Here is a 26,478-nt window from a genome sequence, read left to right as displayed (position 1 = left end):
ACGAGGAGTTGGATGAAGAGAGTGAACGGAGGGAGAAATGAAAGGTGGATGGAAGGAGGAGGAGGAGGAGGAGGAGAGGGCGGATGAAAGAGGAGATGAGAGGAAAGGAGACCGAGAGTTGGAGATGAAAGATGCATTCATGGTAAGCCTCACACACACACACACACACACACACACACACACACACACACACACACACACACACACACACACACACACACACACACACACACACACACACACACACACACACACACACACACACACACACACACACACATACACGCACACATACACACAGGGAGATAGGCTGGCAGGACTAAAGCAAGCATGAATGAAAAAGAGTAAAGAGAAAAAAAAATCCAGTGGGCAAACGCGGAAGTGAAAAAATGAAAAAAATAGCAGAGAAGAGAAAAAAAAAACATGGATGGACTGAAGGGAAAAGAAGAATATGAGAGAAAAAAAAGTTATAATCACACAAAGGAGGATAAAAAAATAACCAGAGAAATAGTTTTGACAGACGATAAATGAAGAAAAAAATGAGAATAACTTATATCACGTAAAATAAAAAGTGAAGAACCGCAAATAATTAAATATACAGAAAAACATGATACAAATAAAAATAATAATAATAATAATAATAATAATAATAATAATAATAATAATAAAAGGGATAACATCAAGAGAGCTCATCATACAGCTATTAAAACTCAAACCAGCGCAAATATTCCCTCTTTAGAAATATTATGATGATTGCCGGAGATTAATGCGAGTCAGCCGCCAGAGTGCGCCCCGTTACACTCTGCGCAGACTGACTCATCGGTGGTCTGCGCAGTATTAAAAATCTTGGCTTCTTTTGTGGTGAAGGTCACTTGAAACGCAGGATATTGAGGACGAGAGAGAGAGAGAGAGAGAGAGAGAGAGAGAGAGAGAGAGAGAGAGAGAGAGAGAGAGAGAGAGAGAGAGAGAGAGAGATAGAGAGAGAGAGAGAGAGAGAGAGAGAGAGAGAGAGAGAGAGAGAGAGAGAGAGAGAGAGAGAAGGGGGGGGGGGGTTGGAATGGAGGCGAAAATAGAAACAAGAACGAAGAAAGGAAGGGAAATTGGAAGGAAGGAAGGAAGGAAGAAAGAAAAAAACGATTAACAGAGAGAGAGAGAGAGAGAGAGAGAGAGAGAGAGAGAGAGAGAGAGAGAGAGAGAGAGAGAGAGAGAGAGAGAGAGAGAGAGAGAGAGAGAGAGAGAGAGAGAGAGAGAGAGAGAGAACAAACAGCCCCAGCAGACATAAATAGCGATTGAAACAGCAAGGAAAAGAGTGAGCAAATAGTAAAAAAAAAGTAGTCTTCGCTAAATGAAAAAAAAGAAAGAACAGAAGCAAAACACGAAGCAATAAACAGAACCAAAGAAATCAAAAGTCGAAAGTCAAGTGAACGAAGTCAGTGTAACGAAAAAACACGATACAAGCAAAGCAACCGAAGCCGAATAAATAAAAAAAAGGAGAACGAAAAGGGAACCATTTGAAGATGAAAGAAAACGGAAGCGAAGAGAGGGCATAGGAAACGACGAGAGAGAGAGAGAGAGAGAGAGAGAGAGAGAGAGAGAGAGAGAGAGAGAGAGAGAGAGAGAGAGAGAGAGAGAGAGAGAGAGAGAGAGAGAGAGAGAGAGAGAGAGAGAGAGAGAGAGAGAGAGAGAGCGGAAAGAAGGGATGAAGCGGGAGCAAAATGATAAAAAATAAAAAAATAAAAATGAAACGAGAAATATGAAACTAAACGCGGAGAGGAAATAAAATAATAAATGGTGTCACTATAAAAATTGCAAAAAAATAAATAAAAGTGAAACGAGAAATATGAAACTAAACGCGGAGAGGAAATAAAGTATTAAATGGTGCCACTATAAAAATTGCCTGCGCCATGACGGGCTTGGGCCGACCACCAGGCCCCTGAAGAAACTCTACTGGCGCTGTAGGCGAACACGTAAGAAAAAAAATATATATATCTGGCCGTCAGTCTGTATATCTACCTACCTATCTATCTCTCTCTCTCTCTCCACTAGTATGTATCTTTAAGTAACTATCTACCTCTGTTTATGTACAGCTGCTTCACTATTTCTATATTTTTCTTTTTTTCAGTACAATTATCTGTATATCTCTCTCTATGTTCCTGTGAAACTTATCTCTCTCTATCTCTCTATCTATCCCTTTCCTCCTATACACGATTGTTTTTATCTGTTTCTATCTCCTTCTATCAATTTTCCTGTGTACTAAAATCTTTATCTATTCATATATATCTATCCAACGAGCTTTACATCTTCTTATCTACATATTAACATTATACCTCTTTGTCTATTTCTATGTCTATCCCTCGCGTCAAAAATACAAATCTAACAGCACCGACTCTTCCCCGGAAAACGCTGCAGAATTTTCAGAAAAAGTGATCCACCAATTTCCGGATATTAGAGAAATCATTCACTCGGTCTAAAAGGGACTCACCCTCGCTTAGCCGGACTAGTTAAACGCTTAAACGGATTACCGGAATGTGCGTAAAAGCGAGTGTGTGTGTGTGTGTGTGTGTGTGTGTGTGTGTGTGTGAGAGAGAGAGAGAGAGAGAGAGAGAGAGAGAGAGAGAGAGAGAGAGAGAGAGAGAGAGAGAGAGAGAGAGAGAGAGAGAGAGAGAGAGAGAGAGAGAGAGAGAGAGAGAGAGAGAGAGAGAGAGAGAGAACGGAAGAAGGGAAGGAGGCAGATGAAAGGATAAAAGTTGGAGACAAAGGGAAAGGCAAGGAAACAGGTTAATGGGAAAAATGAGAGAGAGAGAGAGAGAGAGAGAGAGAGAGAGAGAGAGAGAGAGAGAGAGAGAGAGAGAGAGAGAGAGAGAGAGAGAGAGAGAGAGAGAGAGAGAGAGAGAGAGAGAGAGAGAGAGAGAGAGAGAGAGCGTAATGAAAACAATGAAGACTATTAAAGCTAAAAGAAGAACAGAGAGAGAGAAAGAGAGGGAGAAAAAGAGGGAACAATGAAATGACAAGAAAGAACATAAGAAAGAGAATAAGCAATAGGAGAAGATTACAAGCGAGGAAGCAACAAGAGGGAAGAGAATGGGAGCGTATGAATGGATGGAGAGATAAGGGGAAATTAACGACGACTAAAGAGGATGATGGGAAGGGAGAAGAGGGGAAGAAGAGGAGCGATGAAAGAGGGAAACCGTAACATGAGAAAGGCAAATTTATCACGAAAGAGAGAGAGAGAGAGAGAGAGAGAGAGAGAGAGAGAGAGAGAGAGAGAGAGAGAGAGAGAGAGAGAGAGAGAGAGAGAGAGAGAGAGAGAGAGAGAGAGAGAGAGAGAGAGAGAGAGAGAGAGAGAGAGAGAGAGAGAGGATTGGATCAGACGTAGGAAATGAGAAATGAAAGGGGAAACGGACATTTGAGAGAGAGAGAGAGAGAGAGAGAGAGAGAGAGAGAGAGAGAGAGAGAGAGAGAGAGAGAGAGAGAGAGAGAGCAGCTGTGGCAAAAGATAACAGAAAAAATGGAAATCCTATGCAAAACCTTTAACTTAATACCTAAGGGGTCAACACACGGCCGTGCTACTTACTATCAAAGGAACAAATAAAAAATAGTGAGAAAAAAAGCAAAAAATAAATTAGTGTCGATCGATGAAAAGCCACAAAGCATTACTTTTTTTTTCTCGTCAGCTGAATAGAAATTAATATAGTAATGTTTGAAATACCAGACGCGTGAATGCAACTCGAAAAGGAAAAAAAAAAAACATGAGTGAAGTTTGAGCTACATAAAGTAAAAAGGAGGAAATGAATATCCACGAAATAAAATAAAAAGTTAGAAATAGATAGGCAAAACGGAATAACCAAAAAGAAGAAAAAAAATGGAAACCAAAAAAAAAGAAAAGGAAAATGGGGGATGATCAAAGAAATAAAAAGTTAAAAATGAACAAAAGAAGGGAATAATAAAAATAATAAAATTATATAAATAAACAAAGGGAAAAGGGAATAATCATCAAAAAGATAAACAAAAAAAAAACGGAGTGAAAAAAAGTCCTAAAATATAAAGTAAAAATAACAAAAAATAATGACAATGTTCAAGGTTAAGACTTTTTTTTACCTTGATGGAAAACAAATTAACGCAATGAGAAAAGTTAGCCGCGTTGGGTCTTCGCATGTAAAAAAAAAAGGGGAGGGGAGTAAAAGTCGAGAGCTTTCATAAAACCGAATAAAAACTGACCCGAAGTTAATGAAGGAAGACCAAACAAACAACAGGCGTGGCGAAGGTGACTGAAGGTTTAAAGTGAATCAAGGCCACATCAGGTCAGTCAAGGTCAAACACAAGCTGGAATCGAAACAGGAACAAGGTATTTGGTCAGAGTCGGTTGGTCACTAGTTTTGAGTCAGCATTGTTAGCAGCTAGGGGTCAAAATTAGTCACTAGTATAGGAAAGAGGTTGAGATAAGGTCAGGTTAGGTCAGGTTCTTGTGTTGAGTTAGAGGGATCATCAATTCAAAGGTCATAATAGTCACTTGTAAGGAGTCGCCATGGATCGCCGAGTAACAGATCACGGTTAGTCAGTCATTAGTGAGTCACCAAGAGTAAGGTCAGAGTTCAGGGTCAATTGCAAGTAGAATCACCAGGTCAAAATGAAGCATAAGTTAGAAGGGTCAGTAAGTAGGAGTCACCACTTGGCAGTATAGAGGTTGGTCACACACTAACCAGTCTGTGCCGTAGTAACAGGCGTCAGTTGGGGTCAGGTCAGGTCAGGTCACCAGGGATCAGCCAGCATCTAGCAACACGGTCACCAGTCAACACATAATGGGTCACGTCGATTTGCCAGTCACCAGGATTGAAAAAGTGTTAGTGTAAAAGGTCACTAGATTACTTTATGCTACTCTAGGTCATATCAGGTCACTAGGCACAAATGGTCACATCGGGGATCACATATTCACTGCCTTTGTGCCAGAGGTCATTGTGGGTCTAGATCACTTAAGGATAACATACAAGCACCAGGTACTATGGGTCAAATTAAGTCACATCGGGTCACCAGGCACAAAGGGTCAGATCAGGTCACCGGGCACAGAGGGTCACATCAGGTCATCAGGTATATCTATGGGTCACATACTCTCTAGCCTTGTACCAGGGGTCATTAAGAGTCTTTGGTAACATTAAAGCACCAGGTACCTTGGGTCAAATCAGGTCACATTAGATCACCAGACAAATGCGTCACAGGTCACCAGGCACTATAGCAGGTCACGCACTCACCATCCGATGTACCAGGGGTCGCCTTGCATGTTCGCTCGTGCCGACGTCATGTTGAAGACGTGTCGCAGGTTCTTGAACTCCGTCTGGTAGGGGAAGAACTGGCAGTCGCGCTCGAAGTTCTCCAGCACCGGCGAGTCGTCCGCGTAGATGGACTTGAAGAAGGCGAAGGAGAAGGTGTGCGGCGCCGACCAGTTCCTCTGTCCGTCCGTCACCACCACCGGCCGTCCGCTGTACGCATACCTGTAGCGGTGAGAGGTGGGGGTGGTTACTTTATACCAGTCAGTACACGAGGATGCACACCGGACGCAGACAAATAGCGATAGGTCGAGTATTCCTTACCACCGGCCTTGTCTGAAGTTTACTCTTTATACGCACACCTGTAGCGATGGCAGGTGTGAACAATAGTCTTTTTTTACCCCTCATTAAAGATATATACACATACGCATAACCACAGTGAGCGGTATAGTATAGTTTCGCATTATCTGTTAATATTTAAGACACTAAGAGGTTTAAATTATAATTGTAGCATCTATGAATAATTAAAACGTCTTTGGAAGTAAATCAGATCATTCATTTTTGGCGCCAGTTCTTTTTACTTAATTCAGCAGCGTGTTGCAGTAATTTATTCTGTCCTTCATTCGCCCTTACCGCAAAACAAGGAAATATATCAAGTTGAAATATTCATGCAAGGCTTCACGGGTTTTATCACCCTTTGAAAATTCGTGAATCTCAACAAAAGGTGACTCCTCATTTATCTCCCCACCACTGGAACGTTACAACAATATACTCCCATCTCTTTTTATAGATTCCTTCCTTTCCTATACATAATTCAGCGCCCCGACGTTAATGTTATGAATGCATCCTTTCGCAATATTTTATAACGTGACACGCGGCGATGAAAGGGAGGGAAGAGGAAAGAGAAACTGGGGAGGGTTCAAGGAGGAAAATGGAGGGAAGAAAGGGAAGGAAGAGAAGGAGAAGAGGGATGGGAGGCAAGGAGAGAAGAAAGGGTGTAGGGAAGGTGGGAAGGAGAGCGAGAGAAAGACGAAAGAGAGGGAGGGAATGTTAAAAGGAGAGAGGTTGGGGAAAATATTTTAAGGAGGAATTTTGATGAAGTGGAAGGAAGATGGAGGAGGAGGGAGGAGGGAAAAAGGAGAGAGGTGTGGAACCATATGAGTGAGAAATGAGAAAGAGGTGCTGGAGGAGGAGGAGGAAGAGGAGGAGGAGGAGGAGGAAGGAACGCACACGGCAAAGATTAATGTGTTTTCGGGGGAAGGTAGAAGAAAATGAAAAAGAGAAAAATGAGTTAATGTGAAGAGAAAGAGAGAAAAAATGAGGGAAAATAATCATGAAATTCTGAACAAAACATTAGCCATTTTTCATCACCACCACCATCACCGTCTTTCATCATCATCATCATCATCATCATCATCATCATCATCATTATCTTTCGTGTAATAGCGCAAGAGGTAAACAAATAGAGAGAGAGAGAGAGAGAGAGAGAGAGAGAGAGAGAGAGAGAGAGAGAGAGAGAGTGAGAGAGAGAGAGAGAGAGAGAGAGAGAGAGAGAGAGAGAGAGAGAGAGAGAGAGAGAGAGAGTTAAGTGGCCGGAAAGGTATAAATGGAGAGAAGGAAGGGGAGGAAGGAAGAATAGAGGAGGAAAAAGAGGGATAGATAGATAGATAGACAGACAGAGAGAGAGAGAGAGAGAGAGAGAGAGAGAGAGAGAGAGAGAGAGAGAGAGAGAGAGAGAGAGAGAGAGAGAGAGAGAGAGAGAGAGAGAGAGAGAGAGAGAGAGAGAGAGAGAGAGAGAGAGAGAGAGAGAATTAAATATTGCCCGAGAGAAAACGTTTTGTCCTTGAATTATAGACAAGAAGATGCAGTAAATTAATGGCGCAGAAAATACCTATTTGAGTAATTAGGCTAAACACTTACCTGGAGAGAGAGAGAGAGAGAGAGAGAGAGAGAGAGAGAGAGAGAGAGAGAGAGAGAGAGAGAGAGAGAGAGAGAGAGAGAGAGAGAGAGAGAGAGAGAGAGAGAGAGAGAGAGAGAGAGAGAGAGAGAGAGAGAGAGAGAGAGAGAGAGAGAGAGAGAGAGATTGCAGGTGTGTGTATTTCCTTCGCTTTAGTTTTCTCAGATGAGCTGTTTATCTTTTCCGCCCAGGTGTGGTGCTTCTCAGGTATATGCCCTCCTCCTCCTCCTCCTCCTCCTCCTCCTCCTTTTGCACCTTCTACCACTCCTTTTCTTCTACTTCGATAATGAGAGAGAGAGAGAGAGAGAGAGAGAGAGAGAGAGAGAGAGAGAGAGAGAGAGAGAGAGAGAGAGAGAGAGAGAGAGAGAGAGAGAGAGAGAGAGACGGCCCGTACACCAATAAAGACTTGATTAATTGGCTAATAAAGGTGTTTCGACAGACAGGTGTTATGGTGAGACTTATGGCCCGTACCCCGTCAGTGCCAGGCCCAGACAGGCGAGGAGAGGAGGAGAGGGAGGGAGGGAGAGAGAGGGGAAGGGGTGAGGGGACGAAGCGAGATAGGGAGATGGGATGGGCTGAAGGGGCGAGACGAGGGAAAGAAAGGGGAAGGAGTGAAGGGAAGACGAAGAGAGAGAGAGGGAAGGAAAGGAGGAGAGGAAGGAAGGTAAAGGAGGAAGGAGGAGAAAGATCATATTTGGAGGGATAAAAGAAAGTGAGTAAAAGAATAAAAGAGTGAAAAAGAGAAAAAAAGCATAAAAGAGTTAGTAGATTATATTAAACGGAAGAATGGCGATAATAAAAAGACAGGAAGAAAAGGGAAAAAGAGGAGGGAGGGAAAAAGGGAAGGAGGGTAAAAACGAAAGAAAGAGATTAGGGAAGAAAGAGGAAGTAAGGAATGCGGAGGATAAAGAAAGAGTAATTGAAAAGAGGGAGAAAGGAGGAAGGAGAGAGAGAGAGAGAGAGAGAGAGAGAGAGAGAGAGAGAGAGAGAGAGAGAGAGAGAGAGAGAGAGAGAGAGAGAGAGAGAGAGAGAGAGAGAGAGAGAGAGAGAGAGAGAGAGAGAGAGAGAGAGAGAAGGCGAGCAATGGAGTTAAAGAGCCGGAAAGACATACCTAAGCGAAGAGGAGGATCAAGAGGAAGAGGAAGAGGAAGAGGAAGGAGGGCGGAGGAAAGAAGAGAGGGGCCAGGAGGAAAGGGTTAATGAGGGGGAAAGGAGAAGGATCCGGCGGTGACTTTGAGCGCCGGGCACATTGTTAGACAGTACCTCATTATCTTTACCAACCTCTCCCTTTTGTATAGCATTTTTGTTATTATTATCCTTAGTGTTGTTGTTGTTGTTGTTGTTGTTTTTATTTTTGTTGTTTTTGTTGCTGTTCTTGTTGTTGTTGTTCTTGTGTTTGTTCTTGTTGTTTTTTGTTCTTGTTGTTGTTCTTTTTTTTTTGTTGTTGTTGTCACTCGAGAGATACCTTTCTTCATTTGATTTTCTTTTCAGCCTCTTTCTTGTATATAATTTTTCTTAGCATTATCTTTATTATTGTTGTTTTTCTTGTCTTTTGAGAGGTAACTTTCTTCGTATACAATTTCCCTTTTCATAATACTTGGATGATACGTAATAACGATGATGAGGAGGAGGAAAACGAAGTAGAGGGGAAGGAAAGGGGAAAGAGCAGAGACGGAGGTAGAGGGGAGGAGTAAAGCGCACGAATAAGGAGAGGGATAAAGGAAGAAGGGCAATGGAGGAGAGGAAATGGGAAGGGACAGAGCGAAGGAGGAGAGAGGAAGAAGGAAAAACCATAAGAGGAGTTGATGGTTCTGATGATAAAAGAAAAAGGGGAAAGGAAGAGGGGAAAGAGACGAAGATTCTCCAGGAGGAATTAAATGTCCTGTATGAGTGGCCCGACAACTGGATGATGAAATTTAATACTGACAAATTTTTCGTCCTTGGTGTGGGAAGAAATAACCTCCAAAATAATTACATATTAAATAATCCTCCCCGCTAAACCACTACAGCTGGGAGAGAGATTAGGGAGTGCGCGTGAGCTCTGACTTTCGACCCTGAAATCAATGTATTATCATTAGAAACTATGCAAATATTTTTTTTTGTTTTTATTTCGACAAGCGAAAGCAACAGTAGGCTATTTAGCTCTGGTCAGACCACGCCTGGACTATGCTGTTCAGAATTGGCGCCTTATCACAGGAAGGATATAGATTCCCTTGAAACAATACAGCGGAGAATGACGAAAATAATCCATGGACTTGGGAACTTACCGTCCACGGACAGACTTAAGCGACTTAACTTTCACTCCTTGTAAAGGCGTAGACTGCGTGGGGACTTGATTGAGGTGTTCATATAGATTAAGGCCCTAAGGGGATTAACAAGGGCGATCTAAATGAAGTACTTACATCAAAAACTGCCGTGAGAACGCGCAGTAACGGGCACAAGTTGGATAATTTCAAGTTTAGTAAAGAAACGGGCAAAAACTGGCTCACGAACAGAGTAGTGAACGAATTAAATGGAACAAACTGAGTACGTATGTATAGTTAAGGCAAACACAAATGAAACCTTTTAACGGAGATTAGATGCATTTATGGAAGGGAAGGGAATATGGGAGCTGCCTTGTGGGGACCGTCTGGCCCTCTGTAGCCTCTTTGTGTCCTTGTGTGCCCTTGTATAAGAAGAGGATGATGATGATGGGAAAGAAAGAAGGGGAAAGAAAGAGAGGATAGAGGAGGGAGGGAGGAGGAATAAAGGCGAAGAGAAAGGAATAAAAAAGGTAAAGGTAATGACGGTGATGATGGTGATGGTGATGATGGTGATGGGAAAGAAAGAAGAGGAAAGAAAGAGGGGATAGAGGAGGAAGGAAGAGGGAGGAATACTATAGACACGAAAAGAAAGGCATAAGAAAATAAATGGTGATGATAGTGATGATGGTGATGGTGGTGATGGTGATGATGGTGATGGGAAAGGAAGAAAGGGGAATGAAAGAGGGGATAGAGGAGGAAGGAAGAGGGAGAAATACTATAGACATGAAAAGAAAGGCATAAGAAAGGGAAAGATGATGATAGTGATGATGGAAATGGTGATGATGGTGATGGGAAAGAAAGAAGAGGAAAGAAAGTGGGGATAGAGGAGGAAGGAAGAGGGAGGAATAGAGACGAAAAGAAAGGCATAAGAAAGGAAAAGGTAATGATGGTGATGATAGTGAAGGTGATGATAGTGATGCTGTTGGTGATGATGGTGTTAGGTGACAGCCATAATAACAGTCCGTAAAAGAGTAGATGAGCGTTTTTCATTATCTTGGCACCTCATTTTTATATTATATTTTTTTTTTCGTCCTCTATTTTTTTGTGTCGTGGTCCTCGCCTCATATTACTCGCTGGCGGAGGCGGATCATTATTTTCCTCATTATTTCAATCTCATAATCGACTCTTTTTATCTTTTTTTTAAGTCCCCGCACTTTCCCCTCCCTCCTCCCTCCCCAACGTGATACCTCCCTCTCATCAGGATAATGTAATATTCTCTCTCTCTCTTATTCCCTCCTACTTTCTTTCCCCTCCTCCTCCTCCTCTTCCTCCTTATCTTTCTTTCCCTCCTCCTCTTCCTCCTCTTCCTTTATCAACTGTATGAAGGCTTTTGTTATATAAATGTTTTCCTTGAGTCTTTATTTTTTTTCTCTTAGGCCTGTTGTCCCTCAAAAAAATATTATCTTTAGTTTATTCCCTGAAGAGATTTGCGTCTTCCTCCCCTACTTCATCCCTCCTTCCTTCCTTCCTTCCTTCCTTCCTTACTGCATCCTTCCTTCCTTCCTTCCTCTTTCCGTTCTTATTATTATCCATTCGCCTTCACCATTTATTCCCCTTTCACTACTTATTTCTTTATTACCACTTTTCTATTTTTTTTCATTATTTTATTTCTTACCATCAACGATCAAAATGTCTTTCTCATATTTTCCGATTATATATAGACTTGGCGTCATGTTGTTTTCTCATTTATTTATTTCCTCTTCCTTGTCTTTCATCTTGCTCTTGCTCTTCTTCATGTTCTTCTATTTCTCATCTTTTACAGTTTTTTGTCATCTTTTTCTCCTCCTCCTCCTCCTCCTCTTCCTCCTTACGCCTCCTTCTCCTCAGTCTCCTGCTTAACAACTTCCAAAATCACGACAAACTCCTCCTCCTCCTCCTCATCCTCATCCTCCTCTTCCGCTTCCTCCTCTTCTTCCTTCGTTACTTCAGCCATTTTTCAACGTAACTCTAATCCCCGCGGTTCTCCTCAAATATTAAGGTTTGTGGGAGAACAGACCAGAGGATCAGGCCACCTATTCATCACTTCCTTCTCTCTCTCTCTCTCTCTCTCTCCTGGTGGGTGACTCCATGATTCGCCAGCAGGTCGTTGAGTTCTGCGGCAGAGTTCCTCGTCGAAGACGGAACTATTGCTATCCTGGTGCTGGGATCGACGACATAACTGCTGCTCTTGAGGAGATCTCCCCCCAGGCTACTAATGATTCACTGTTTGTTATTCACACAGGTACGAACGACATCACCACGACCCGGTCTGAGGAACTCCTGGAGAAGTACCGTAGGCTCATCCAGCAGTATAAGACTAAATCCCCTAACATTTTGATTTCAGGAGTTCTACCACGGACTTGGGCGGAGAGCGACTTTTTCAGTAAGGCCTTCAGCCTAAACAACCGCTTACAGACTCTTTGCAGGGAGCTTGACGTGGAGTTCCTCAACACATGGGACAATTTCTATGGATAAAATGAGCTCTTTCACAGGGACGGATTGCACCTTTCTCCCATCGGGGCAGCCAGACTCGGAAGGCTCCTCAACGAAGCAGTGCGTGTCATCCGAACAAAAACGAGTCACGGCCACGTCCCTCCACCCACCCGTGTAAATAGACGCCGTGCATCGCAACAAACCCGTAACCGTGATCCCGCAAGTACCACCACCTCTATTACTAAGCCTCTAGATAACTTAAAATCCTTAGTTTCAATGCGCGTAGCCTAAGAAACAAATTTGATGAACTGAGATGTCTTGCTTTAACAGAAAATTTTGACATAATTGCTATAACCGAAACATTTATCGACACCACAAATATTGATTTAAGTTCCGAATACAACATAGATGGCTACAGACTCTTCAACAAAGATCGTGTAAACCGTAGAGGCGGTGGCGTCGCCCTTTATGTCAAAAGCTATTTGCAACCCACTGACAAAACACCGGGAAACAGTAACGTTGAACATTTATGCGTGCGAGTAAACATTGCAAAAGTCAACTTAAATATATCTGTCACCTACAGACCTCCCGGGCAATCACTCGATGACGACCTTGAAATGTACAGCGTCTTAAGGCAGTCACTTAATAACGACTCACTGATATTAGGAGACTTTAACCTCCCCATATCGACTGGGCGACACTGTCAGGTACAGAAGGCGAGTCACATAGAATGATCGAATTTCTAGAAGAAAATTATCTAAGCCAAATGGTTTCTGAGCCAACTCGACAAAATAATATACTCGACCTTGTTATAACGACCCAAGATAACCTAATCAGTAATGTCACGGTAGGAGAGCACCTCGGTTCTTGCGATCATAAATTAGTGCGCGTCGACATTAAAGCTCAATCATCAGTGACTGAAAATAAAGTAAAGGTGCCCAATTTCAAAAGAGCTAACTTCGTAGAAATCCGACAAAAACTAACAGAAATACAATTATCAGATGACGGCAACGTAGAGGAAGCCTGGCTAAGCCTTAAAAATCACTTACTCACTCAGCAGAACACATTCGTCCCCTTGTGCGAGAAGCGAATTAACACTAAAAAAAGCCCACCGTGGTTTAATAGCGAAATTAAACAATCAGTCAATGAGAGAAAATTGTTTTACAGGTTAAAGAAAGAACAAAGCACGCCCGAAAACATTAGACTTTATAATGATGCCAGGCGACGAGTAAAAAGACTAGTAGGTCAGGCAAAGCGTAGATACGAAGAAAATATTGCAGCCAACTGTAAAAATAATCCGAAATCTTTCTTCAGTTACATAAACAACAGAAAGGCGATCAAAAGTGGTATTGGACCTTTAACAAACAGCGACGGTGCACTAGTGACTGACAGCCAACACATTGCAAACCTCTTAAACAATTATTTTTCCTCGGTGTTTAATACTAACAGTCTTCCTCTCGCTACCACCAACACCAGTACTATTGTAAATCTCGAGCATGCATTGCCTAATTTTGAAATAACAACCGATAAAGTTCTTAAAGCTCTCCATTTACTTAAAACAAATAAAAGTCCTGGACCTGACAAAGTATATCCAACTCTGCTGAAAGAAACAAAGAGCGAAATACTCTCCTCCCTCACAACCGTATTCAATATGTCCTTGCGACAAGGCATCGTCCCTTCAGATTGGAAAAAGGCTAACGTGACACCGATTTTCAAGAAAGGAGACAAAAAAGTACCAGGTAATTACAGGCCCATTAGTCTAACTTCGGTTGTAGGTAAGCTACTTGAGGGCATAATTAGAGACAAAATTGTGAATTACCTTGAAAGCCACTCATTGATTGGGGACTCACAACATGGCTTCCGAAACAAAAGATCCTGCCTATCAAACCTATTAACCTTTTATAACGACCTCTTCACTGTTTATGACGTAACCAAATCACTGGACGTAGTCTATCTTGATTTCCAGAAAGCGTTTGATAAAGTCCCGCATCATAAATTACTTTACAAATTAAAGCAAATAGGTATTGACGGTCAAGTAAACCAATGGATCGCGAATTGGTTGAGCAACAGACAACAAAGAGTAGTGATTGACGGATTTAACTCAGAGTGGGCGCCTGTCACTAGTGGCGTCCCCCAGGGCTCGGTCCTTGGCCCAGTGCTCTTCATTATTTACATCAACGACGTGGATGTTGGACTCAATAACCGCATTAGTAAATTTGCAGACGACACAAAGATTGGCAACTCGGTTCTCACTGACGAAGACAGGCAAAGCCTCCAAGAGGATTTGCACAAAATTTCAGCTTGGTCGGATAGATGGGAGATGCCCTTTAACGTAGACAAGTGTCAGGTCCTTCAAGTTGGAACGAGGAATAAGAAGTTTGAATACGAAATGCGCGGCGTTAAACTCAAAAGCGTTCAATGCGTCAAAGACTTGGGGGTCAAAATCGCGTCAAACCTCAAATTCTCACAGCAATGCATCGATGCAGCAAATAAAGCGAACAGAATGTTGGGCTTCATTAAAAGAAACTTTGTATTCAAGAATAAAGATGTAATACTCTGCTCTACAACAGTTTAGTCAGACCCACTTGGAATATGCGGTACAGTTTTGGTCTCCCCACCATGCAAAGGATATTGCTAAATTAGAAGGTGTTCAGCGTCGGGCAACGAAAATGATCCCTTCCTTGCGCAACAAATCCTACGAAGAAAGGCTTTCTACTCTTAACATGTTCTCTCTTGAGAAACGTCGCCTCCGAGGAAAACTGATCGAATGTTTTAAAATACTTAATGGTTTCACGAATGTAGACAGATCAACATTGTTTATGATCGATGACACTTTGCGCACGAGGAACAATGGCGTAAAACTCAGATGTAGACAAGTAAATTCAGACTGCACCAAATTTTTCTTCACCAACGTTGTAGTGCGAGAATGGAATAAGCTTCCACCGTCAGTGATCCAGTGCAACACGATTGACTCCTTCAAAAATAAGCTCGACCGTCACTTCCTTCAACTTAATATCAACTAGAGTAGAAATGCAACGTTTTGGAGTCTTCTGATTAATGTAAAATCACTTAGGTTTAAGGACAGACCACCAAGTCTGGACCATGGGGTCTGTGTGGTCTGATTTTCTATGTAAATCTATGTAACACTCTTGGTCTTGGTCTTGGTCAAACCTCAAATTCTCACAGCAATGCATCGATGCAGCAAATAAAGCGAACAGAATGTTGGGCTTCATTAAAAGAAACTTTGTATTCAAGAATAAAGATGTAATACTCCCGCTCTACAACAGTTTAGTCAGACCCCACTTGGAATATGCGGTACAGTTTTGGTCTCCCCACCATGCAAAGGATATTGCTAAATTAGAAGGTGTTCAGCGTCGGGCAACGAAAATGATCCCTTCCTTGCGCAACAAATCCTACGAAGAAAGGCTTTCTACCCTTAACATGTTCTCTCTTGAGAAACGTCGCCTCCGAGGAAAACTGATCGAATGTTTTAAAATACTTAATGGTTTCACGAATGTAGACAGATCAACATTGTTTATGATCGATGACACTTTGCGCACGAGGAACAATGGCGTAAAACTCAGATGTAGACAAGTAAATTCAGACTGCACCAAATTTTTCTTCACCAACGTTGTAGTGCGAGAATGGAATAAGCTTCCACCGTCAGTGGTCCAGTGTAACACGATTGACTCCTTCAAAAATAAGCTCGACCGTCACTTCCTTCAACTTAATATCAACTAGAGTAGAAATGCAACGTTTTGGAGTCTTCTGATTAATGTAAAATCACTTAGGTTTAAGGACAGACCACCAAGTCTGGACCATGGGGTCTCTCTCTCTCTCTCTCTCTCTCTCTCTCTCTCTCTCTCTCTCTTTTGCTCCAAGGTCAGTCAGGAGAAGTCAAGGAAAGGTCAGGATAGGTCAGGAAACTTTATCTACCGAACTTGATTGCGTAGGATTTATTTATGCGTGTGTGTGTGTGTGTGTGTGTGTGTGTGTGTGTGTGTGTGTGTGTGTGTTATTCACGATGTTTATTAGTAAATCATTAGATTCGGCATATGTGTGTGTGTTCTGGTATGAAATTGCAGAAGTTTGCGCTCTCTCTCTCTCTCTCTCTCTCTCTCTCTCTCTCTCTCTCTCTAAAATTCCTCTTAAAACTTGAGTTGTCGATATGTTGACACTCGCTCTCGTAGGCGGATTGCAAGTCGGATTCTCGTGAACGTAAATAAAGGCATCAGCTGCAGCAGTCTTCCCTTGGGGGGTTTCGTTGACTCATTACAAACTCGTGAATACTCGAAGCCCGGCTGTCAAGACTTTCCATGTAATCCTTTGAGAGACAGCCTGAGGTGCGGGTGGTTTTAATTTTACCGCCGGACAACTTTGACTTCGTTTCTGGAAGCGAAGTGTGTGTCTGTCTCTCTCTGTTTCTCTGTCTGTCCGTGTGTGTGTGTGTGTGTGTGTGTGTGTGTGTGTGTGTGTGTGTGCGTGTGTGACAGAGACAGAAAGAGGGAAAGAGAAAGCAGAAGAGTTGTCTGTATTTGCATTTCAGATTTTAAAAAAATATATTCCTTCCTCCTCCTCGTCAACAAACACCAGCGCAACCACGAATTCCTCCTCTTTCTCCTCCTCCTCCTCCTCCTCCTCCTCCTCCTCCTCCCGCAAGCGTTCCACATATATCTCTGCCTCTTGTTTCTCTTCCTCCTCCGCCTTTACACAACCTTGTTACTCTGGCAATTCCATCTCTGTCCCCGTCTCTTCCTCCTCCTCCTCCTTCTCCTTCTCCTCCTGTTCGTGGCCTCATAAGCAGCCCAACGACCCTTTCCATCCTCGTGAACAGCGCCACTTAAGGGGAAGGTGAGATGAGATGAGCCGCCCAGGTGTGGCGTTCATCAAGGTTTCGGCAGGTGAGGAGTTCATACCTGGGGCCCGATTACCTGGTTATGGGGTGTTGGGGGAGTTGGGAGGGAGGGGGGTGGGGGGGAGGGGGCAGGTGTGTGTGTGGGGGGGGGGGGGGTGATGAGTGTGTGATAGGTAGATAGATAGAGAGAGAGAGAGAGAGAGAGAGAGAGAGAGAGAGAGAGAAAACAAAACTAATGACTACCACTCGAGATAATTAATGAAGACTTGTACACACACACACACACACACACACACACACACACACACACACACACACACACACACACGTTATGAAGTAATCTAATTAGTCAACGGTGATGTGAAATTAACAGTAATAATTCGTGCGCTGAGAAATTGTTAAGGAAGACTAAGATATAAATTGAGACCCAAGAAAATATGAACAAATAGATGCCGTGTTCGGTCTGAAGTTAGTGAGATTGATTGGATAGATAGATATGTAGAGAGGCAGATAGATAGATAGAAATTAAGAGAACAAACAAATAAAAAGTTACTGAGAGCTAGGAAATTATAGATATACAGGTGCCGTTTTATGTGTAAAGTTAATAACCTTAAATTGATAGGTAGATAGATAGATAGAAATTGAGATAGAAAGAAATAGAAAGACAGAAATTGAGAGCCAAGAAAATGTAGATAAATAGACGCCGTTTTACGTGAAAAGGTAATAATATTGGATAGATAGATAAATAGATAGATAGATAGGTAGACATTGAGAGAAAAAAATAATAGTAGCATGGCCGATATAGATAAATAGGTATCGCTTTAAGTGTAAAGTTAATTAGATTGCATAGATAAACAGATAGATACAGACTTACAGAGAGAGAGAGAGAGAGAGAGAGAGAGAGAGAGAGAGAGAGAGAGAGAGAGAGAGAGAGAGAGAGAGAGAGAGAGAGAGAGAGAGAGAGAGAGAGAGAGAGAGAGAGAGAGAGAGAGAGAGAGAGAGAGAGAGAGAGAGAGAGAGAGAGAGAGAGAGATAAATCAGTTGTAGCAAGAACGAAAACGATTCTATTCAGGCGATATAATTCTACACACCGTATGTTACCTGGACTAATTATCCGCCCTTACCTGTCCTCCGCCGGCTATAATACCCTTGATCTAATTAATTCTGTCATAAAAATGCATTACACGTTGTTTGATGTGTGTGTGTGTGTGTGTGTGTGTGTGTGTGTGTGTGTGTGTGTGTGTGTGTGTGTGTGTGTGTGTGTGTTTAATGGTAGTTGTCGGTGTAATTTAAGCTAATGATGTGAATAAATTATGTATTGTAAGCCGCCTCTTCCTTGGCTTCCCTTACCTCCTCCTCCTCCTCCCCTCCTCTCTTTGTCTTTCACCTCATCCTGTCCCCGTATCCCTTCCTCTGACTCCTCTGCTCAGTTTAATCCCCGGTAGTAAGGCAATAGATTAAAGAGAGAGAGAGAGAGAGAGAGAGAGAGAGAGAGAGAGAGAGAGAGAGAGAGAGAGAGAGAGAGAGAGAGAGAGAGAGAGAGAGAGAGAGAGAGAGAGAGAGAGAGAGTGTTAATAGGCTTACACTTACATTAACCTTCATTTCTTTCTTCGTCGTTCATTAAGGAGAACAAACAAACACGCACCAAAAAAAACGTAGACAGGAAAAAAAGAAAAAAACAACTAAATAGCATCCATAAATCACCTTGCCATGGAAAAAAAAATCATAAAAAAATACATCTTTTCAACCTTCGAGTTTTTTGAGTGTTTGAAAAAAAAGAAGGGAAAAAAAGTAAGAAAGAGAGAGAAAAAGAACTAATATATCACCAAACTTCCTTTTAATTGAGAGACCGAGAGTACTTAACGGGGAAGGGGGGGGCGGGGTCGAGGGGGGAGGGGTTGTGTGCGTAAGGGAGCCCCGTCTATTGATGATTCGTAATTAGATTCGTTTTGCAAATAGACACAATGATGGACCGGGAGTTTAATTGGAATACGCAAAAAAGAAAAAAAAAGGGAAATGTGCGTGGAAATTGTGTGTGTGTGTGTGTGTGTGTGTGTGTGTGTGTGTGTGTGTGTGTGTGTGTGTGTGTGTGTGTGTGTGTGTGTGTGTGTGTGTGTGTGTGTGTGTGTGTGTGTGTGTGTGTGTGTGTGTGTGTGTGTGAGTGAGAGTGAGAAAGAAAGAAAAAGAGAAAGGAAGGAAGAAAAAAGAAAGAAGGAAAAAAAGAAAAGGTGAAAAAGAAAAAAAAGTGAAAAAGAAGGAAAAATGAGTGAAAATACAGTGAAAAAGTGGAGAGAGAGAGAGAGAGAGAGAGAGAGAGAGAGAGAGAGAGAGAGAGAGAGAGAGAGAGAGTATTACTGGCTGACTGACAGGTCGAGTGACTGGGCTGGGAATTAATCAGTAAATGAGTCTGGGATTGCATGAATTAACGAGAGAATGTGATTGACTGTGTGCATTAGTCAGTGATTGAACGGCAGAGATTAAACATATTATTTAATTACACTTTTTACCATTGATCTGATTACACTGAAGCGAAAGAGTAAATAAAAGACTAGATTGTGTGTGTGTGTGTGTGTGCGCGCGTGTGCGTGTGTGCGTGCGTGTGTTCACCTGAGATCCCGTCTAGAGGGCAGGCAATTACTTAATGGACGGTGTGGGTGTTAGACCTGACGCCCCGCACCTGGAGAGGCTCCCATTAGCGCACCTGTGTTTTCATTTTCATAATTAATGGCAGGTGCGATGATACGGGAGCACGCAGCCCTGGTGATGATGATGGTGATGATGGTGATGAAGGTAACGACAATGGTGGTGGAGGTGGCAGTGGCAGTAGTGGTTGTAGTAGTAATGGTGATGTTATAGATGATAGTAATGATAGTAGTGGTGGTAGAGGTAGTAGTTGAGATAGTGTTATAGATAGTGGTGGTAATGATGCTGATGAGGGTGATGAAGATGTAATGGTAGTGGTTATGGTAGTCTTCTTAAATCGTAAATGATGGTGACTGTGGTGGTTGGTAGATGTTGTAGTGGTGATAGTGGTAATGATGGTGATGAAGATATAATTTTAGCGTTTATGGTAGTCTTCTTAAACGTAAATGATAGTGACGTGGTTGTTGGTAGATGTTGTAGTGGTGATGGTGATAGTGGTAGTGGCGGTAGTGGTGATGATGGTGGTAGCGTTAGTGGTGATGATGATGATAAAGGTGCAGTCAGGTTTAAATTAAGCACAACACTCATCTCAATTAAATCCCAATTAACTAAAACGGTCCTCTCACTTTTCTCAACTATGCCCACGCGAGGGACACTAAATTAGGAACACCTGCCGCACCCTAATGAAACGGAACGCCTCACCTGGCACTAAATAACCGGGTCAGACATGGATACAGGCGGCCGGAATAGCCCCGAGGCGGACACATCGATCACGCCGCGCGCTCATGTATCACGACCGCCGAGTATCATTGCACAATCCTATTATTGGGAAGGCTTGACTTTTTTTCACTAATTTCAAACTTCTATCTTTATTTTCTCTTTTTTTACTTATCAAAATTTAAGCTCTATTATTTTATTCTTTTCTCATAACACACTTTTATTTTTTTCTCTCTTCAAACCTTTCTCTTTCATTATCACCTGAAAACTTTTTACTTTTACTCATATTTTTTACGCTATTCATTTTTATTACTGATCAGAATTTATAATCATACCTTTTTGCTCATTACTTTTTTTTCTCTTTTTACTCATCAAACGTTTTACCCATATACTTTTCCTTTACTCTGTACTCATATCAAACTTTTTCTTCTTTTACTATCAAACTTTTTACTCATTTACTAATATGTTTTTTACTTTTTACTCACATCAATATTGCTCCTTTTTTTTACTCTTATCAAACTATCATTTTTTGTTTTGTTTTTTACTTTGTACGCATTTTAATTCACGTCCTGGGCATTCGGATCTCAATTCACCCACCTGTTCATTTTCCCATTCGGGCTGATCGATAAATGGGTACCTGGGGAAACCTGGGGAAGGTAAACTGTGGTAACCCGGATGTCACACCTGCACAAGCCGCTGGGAGATGAGCACTGAGGCCACGCGCAGATTTAACATATGCCCTAAACTTTACCTTTACCCACCAAACGTTTTTATTCGCATGAAACATTTATCTCTTCAGTTATATCACTTTGTTTGTTTTCTTTTTAAGTCTATTTATTTTCACCCATTTCTAACTTTTTACTGTTTTTACTCACGCATTCTTCGGCATGTTGCACCACTAATTGGAAAAGGCTTTTAAACTTTTATTTCTTTCCTCACTTTTTCCTCTTATAGTGATGGACATTTGCAACACGTTATCGGGAAATCCTCTTTAACTTGAATATTTTTACGCTCTACATTTATACGCATATTTTAACAGTTCTTTGTGATATATATTTTTACGTGTTATTTTTCCTCCATTGCTCGCACAGATTCAGAGCTTTTCCGCGACACAGTTTTTCCCTCACGCCGTTATCCCTCCATCAGGCAACAGGATGTGTGACTAAACTGTTGCAACACCGACGAAACAACACTGAAAGACTAACTTTTGCTCCCTTTTTTTTCACACAAGGATTCAAAGGCAGTTTCATGTATCTTTAGCCATATAAAATAATACCCCTATCTTTATTTTCCCCTTTCACACTTAGACTTAGGGGCAGTTTCATGTATCTTTAACTATACCATTTAAAATAACTCCCATCTTCATTTTTCAAAAGTCAAAAACTACAAGACACTTAGAGGAAAATTCGTATGACTGTATAACAACTCATATTAACTAAAACGATCTTCTCCCTTAACTTTCATCAACCAAATTAACTCAAACTCCACTACTTACAAGACGCTTTAATGATGAGGGTCGTGGTGGTTCTAAACTTAACTAATACACTAAAAGGAAAATTCGTATAACTGTGTCGCAACTTACACTAACTAAAACACTTCTCACATTTTTTTATCAACCAAACACACCACAAAACACCAATTAGAAACCTGATGATGATAGTGGTGGTTCTAGGTTTAGCACAACACTTAAGTCAACTAATCAATGTTCTCTTTTCACCTTTTCTCAGCCCAGACCACTAATTGGACAACACCTGCCGTTCGATATTCATAACCCCCACAAGGCGTCCATTACCTTTAACATATCCACTTACACAGCCTTATAATATTATCAACTAACACTGTCTTGTCTACATTCACAAAGATAGGGGGATACTTTTTAAACGGATCAAATTAGTCCACTCACACAGCCTTTTATTATCCTCAAGTAATAGTCTCTTGTACATTCATATAGCTAGGACATCACTTTTTTTTAGCGGATCAATTTATGTCCACCCACAAAGTCATTTAATATCTTCTAATAGTCTTGTCTTCATATCATAGCTAGAACATCACTTTTTAACAGGTCAATTTATGTCCATTAACACCGTCTTCTAATATCTTCTAATAGCCTTGTCTTCATTCATATAGCTGGGACATCACTTTTTTAACGGGTCACTTTATGTCGACTAACACCGTTTTATACCCCTCACTCAGTCTCTTCTGCCTTCATAAACACACAGAACAGCAATTTCCTTCACTTTTATACGTCCTTTACACGTGACGATAAACCTTCCCATAGCCTTGTTTACGATGCCTCCCCCCCTCCCTTCCCCCCATGTCAAGCGTCAGGACATGTGTAAAGGGGAGGACAAACGAACGGAAGAATGAGGGAAGGGGAATAGAAGGATGGGTGGAGGGAAAAGGAACGTATGGCTCATCTCCCTTGCCTCACACCCCAATAACATTCCCTTCCCAACCTAATACTTCAATGACGTAAGGGGGAAGATGAAGGAGGATGGGAAGGGGTGGAGGAGGGAGATGTAGGGGTCAGTGATGGGAGAGAATGGTGTGGTGGAGGGTTGGGAGTGGGGAGGGGAAGGAAGGAGGGAGATGTAGGAGTCAGTGATGGGAGAGAATGGTGTGGTGGAGGGTTGGGAGTGGGGAGGGGAAGGAAGGAGGGAGATGTAGGAGTCAGTGATGGGAGAGAATGGTGTGATGGAGGGTTGGGAGGAGTAAGGGGAGTGGGGAGGGGTGAGAAGCTGAGGGTAGGGAAGGACATATAGGGCGATGTTATAATCATTAATGAGAGAGGAGAGTGATGAAGGGCCGGGAGAGGAAGGGAAGTTGGGAGAAGCTAGTGAAGGAAAGGGAGGAGGAACGAATCTACACCAACCATACCATACTTCTGTCATCCCTTCCCCTCCTCCTCTGTCTTCCCTACTAACCCACTTCCTCGTCTTCTTACACCCTCGATAAAAAATAAAGGAAGAGTCAATGGTGGTCACCTCTCCTCGAAGTGCTGCGGCGTGATGGTGTGCACGCGCTCCACCTCTCGCACGTCGCGGCACATGTCACACTCCACCGGCGGCCGGAACACGTCCTGCACGGAGGGCGGCATGTCGATCGTGCACTGAAAACACGAAAGAAAACGTTAAACTTCATTGTATTGTATCAGATTTACAAAGGTGTGCGTTTTTTTTTTTGTGTCTATTCATCCTTTCACTTTCGCTTCACCGTCACTGATGTTTATTGTACTCTGCAAATAATAAATATAAGGAGAGACCATTAGAAATATCTTTATTATATTGTGTTGGTTTATGAAAGGGTGTGAAATGTATTCTATGGTCGCAGCTTTGCATTTCCTTCTTCTTACTGTCTCTGATGTATGAAAAAAAAAACAGATAGAAGGAAACCAAATATTTCTTCATTATTTAATCTGGTGTATAAAAGTCTGTGATGCGCTTTGTTTTCCGTCATTGCTCTTTCACGTTTTCACCTTCATTGTTGCATGGGATCGGCCTGTGACCGGCTTGTAGTGAAGTTATTAAATACACCTGAGGAAAGGTATTTACACTTCTGCACTGTTTCTACCTGTGTGAAAGCAATTAAGAAACGGAACGATATAATGTCTCGATAGGCCCTCTACTAAACCTCTTACCTGTGCGCCGGTAATTAACAGTAGTACGCTTACCTGTGTGGAAATAATTAAAAGTACATAATGGCACGTAGGAAATTAAACGTCTCTACCTTTACGTATATTGAAGTAATTAAGCGCGCCATATTGCAGGTGGTACCCTCCCTCTCACCTGTAAAAGTGGTAATCTCTGTACCTGGTGGGCTGTAATTAATTAAGTGCTTACCTTCAATGTTCAGTGTATTAAAGTTAGTCCGGCTAACCCACCTGCAAGCCACCTGGTCAATCACAGGACGAAGGCAATTTAGTTTGGGATTAAGGAGTGATAGAGAAGGATTGTTGCAGGATGGGATGGCGGCCAGTACTGAGAGAGAGAGAGAGAGAGAGAGAGAGAGAGAGAGAGAGAGGACCATCATTGGCGGATGATTGAAGTTAGCCGCCCAGGGACCAGTCTGATGATAGAGCAACAAATAGACGGGTAGATTGATATACACATGGGTAGACGGATAGATACAAAGATAGACAGACGGATAGATTGGGATATAGATGGAGAGATACAGAGATAGAAAGGCAGGTTGATTAATTGATAGATAGTAAGAAGATAGGTAGGTAAGTAAATAAATTAATAGAGTAAAATAGATAGATGTACAAACTGACTAATTGGTAGATATATAGATACATAGATAGATAGATCAGATGGACAAAATGCCAAAGAAACAGTTAAATGACAAGATAGATATGTATTGAAAAATCGAAAATTATAAAAAGCTAGCAAGAGTAAAAGAAGCAAAAAAAAAAAAAAAAAAAAGAGCGGTCATAATTCATCAAGCCTTACACGATATTCCTCACAAGTTAAAGTTCATGAATTTTCGCTAGTTTTAAAACCATATCATTCACCAAACTAAATAATTGACACGAATCATTTAGACAGACAACAACGAATAAAAGAACATCCATTCACAACATCACAGCATCAGTCATCAATCACGGCAGCCACTATAAACAAAATTCGCCTGCGTCACTAACGAGGTGGGGCGTCCAAGAGATCCTTCAAGAAACCCGAACTTTTTTTTTACAGCAAAGGAAACAGCTCAAGGGCAAAAAAAAAGGAAATAATAATGAAAAAAAACGCTACTCACTGCTCCTATAAAAAAAAAAAAGAGTTCAGAGGAGTGGCCGAAAGAGAGGTCAATTTCGAGAGGAGAGGTGTCTTGATGTTCTCCTCTTGAAAGAATTTAAGTCGACGGTATAGGCAGTAGACAAACAAACACATACGATAGCAGACAAACATACGCTGATGAACTTAATTACCAGCCCTCCAAAAGCAGAAGCAATTACCAAAAACAAACACACACAAAAGTATAATTACCGCACACACCTGTAATTAATGGCTCCCAACATCGCCGGGACAACACCCTCGACCAACATTTACCTTTGTGCTTACGGCCGACCTGATTACTCTTGCCGATGAAGGACTCTTTGGGTTACCTGCGCCGCCACTCGTGCTCAACTCCAATTAAGCGAAACGGCACAGACCCACCTTGCCTTACCTTGCCTTACCTGTGCCCGACACCCCAACCTGAGCCCCTTAATTGGTTTGAAGGAGGGGGAGAGAGTGGGAGAGGGAGAGGGAAAGGGAGAGTGAGAGAGGACACACATCATATACATAGTAAGTAGACAGGTAGATAGATAAGTTGATAGATAAACAGACAGACATAGACAGACAGACAGACTTAGATATATAGATGCATAAATAACATATATAGTTACTTAGAGAGGTAGGTATTTATGCATATAGGTAGATAAAAAAGAACTAGACAGACAGAGAGAGAGAGAGAGAGAGAGAGAGAGAGAGAGAGAGAGAGGAAGCGACAGAGAAAATCGACAGACGCGTACAACACAACTTTGGCGGTTCCGAAAACTACTTCACTTTCCTCCTTGGGGTGGAATCTTTACGGCTCTGGGAACTCCTTCTTTTCCCTCTCTCTTGTCAATCCATTTAAGCGGCGGACGAAAAAGATAAAGTGCGCGAGAGCTAACAAGAAAGCAGCGGTTCGACATGATATTGAATTTTCTCTTTTGTTTCCCCTCTTATCTCTTCCTCCACTTCCCGGGCCATTCATGTTTTCGAGGAGGCGAAGAAAGTTGCGCCATCTAGCGGATATGGGCGAAGTTTTGCGGAATTGGGTTGGTTGTGGGTGGCGGCGGTGGTGGTGATGGTTGTGGTGGGTGGGGTGAGGTGGTAGTGGTGGTGGTGGTGATGGTGGAGGTTGTAGTGGTGGTGGTAATGCCAGATTTGCTCTTACGAACTTTTGGCAGGGGTCCCTTATTTCCTTATGGCCCCAGCTTTGTTTTTTTCTTAATTGTTTTTTTTTTTTACCTTTCATTTTGTTTCTCTTGCATCCCTTTCTTCTTCTCTGTTTATTCACATCTCCCATTTTCCTCCTCCTCTTTGTTTTTGTCTCTTTTCTTCAGGTTTTTTCATGTGTTTCTCTTTCATTTATCTCATTTTCTTCTTTTATGTATCTTTTCTCATTCCTTCTTTCGTGTATTCTCATTTTTCACCTCCCTTTCTTTCTCATATTCCTTTTTTTAATGTATAGGTTGTGGGATGGCGTTGAGTGGCAGTGATGATGGTACCCTGTCTCTCTGTCTGTCGGTCGGTCTGTTTGTCTGTCCATCTGCTTGTCATTCTCTCTGTATCTCCCTTTTCTCTC

The 26,478-nt window shown here is 42.0% G+C and overlaps 1 protein-coding gene across 1 annotated transcript in view; it reads right to left on the bottom strand.

The window, feature by feature from the left end:
• The window catches only part of LOC126998052 (uncharacterized), a 90,280-nt gene that overhangs the window by 7,749 nt on the left and 56,053 nt on the right, over positions 1 to 26,478 (bottom strand). Inside the window, exons 2-3 of the mRNA XM_050859370.1 lie at positions 23,133 to 23,257; positions 5,247 to 5,486 (exon numbers count right to left, since the gene is read on the bottom strand). Coding sequence (XP_050715327.1) covers positions 5,247 to 5,486; positions 23,133 to 23,257 — 365 coding nt within the window. The remainder of the gene's footprint in view (positions 1 to 5,246; positions 5,487 to 23,132; positions 23,258 to 26,478) is intronic.

This window comes from Eriocheir sinensis, chromosome 13 (genome assembly GCF_024679095.1).
Source record: "Eriocheir sinensis breed Jianghai 21 chromosome 13, ASM2467909v1, whole genome shotgun sequence".
Lineage (NCBI taxonomy): Eukaryota > Metazoa > Arthropoda > Malacostraca > Decapoda > Varunidae > Eriocheir > Eriocheir sinensis.
This window is presented reverse-complemented; position numbering and strand designations above follow the sequence as displayed.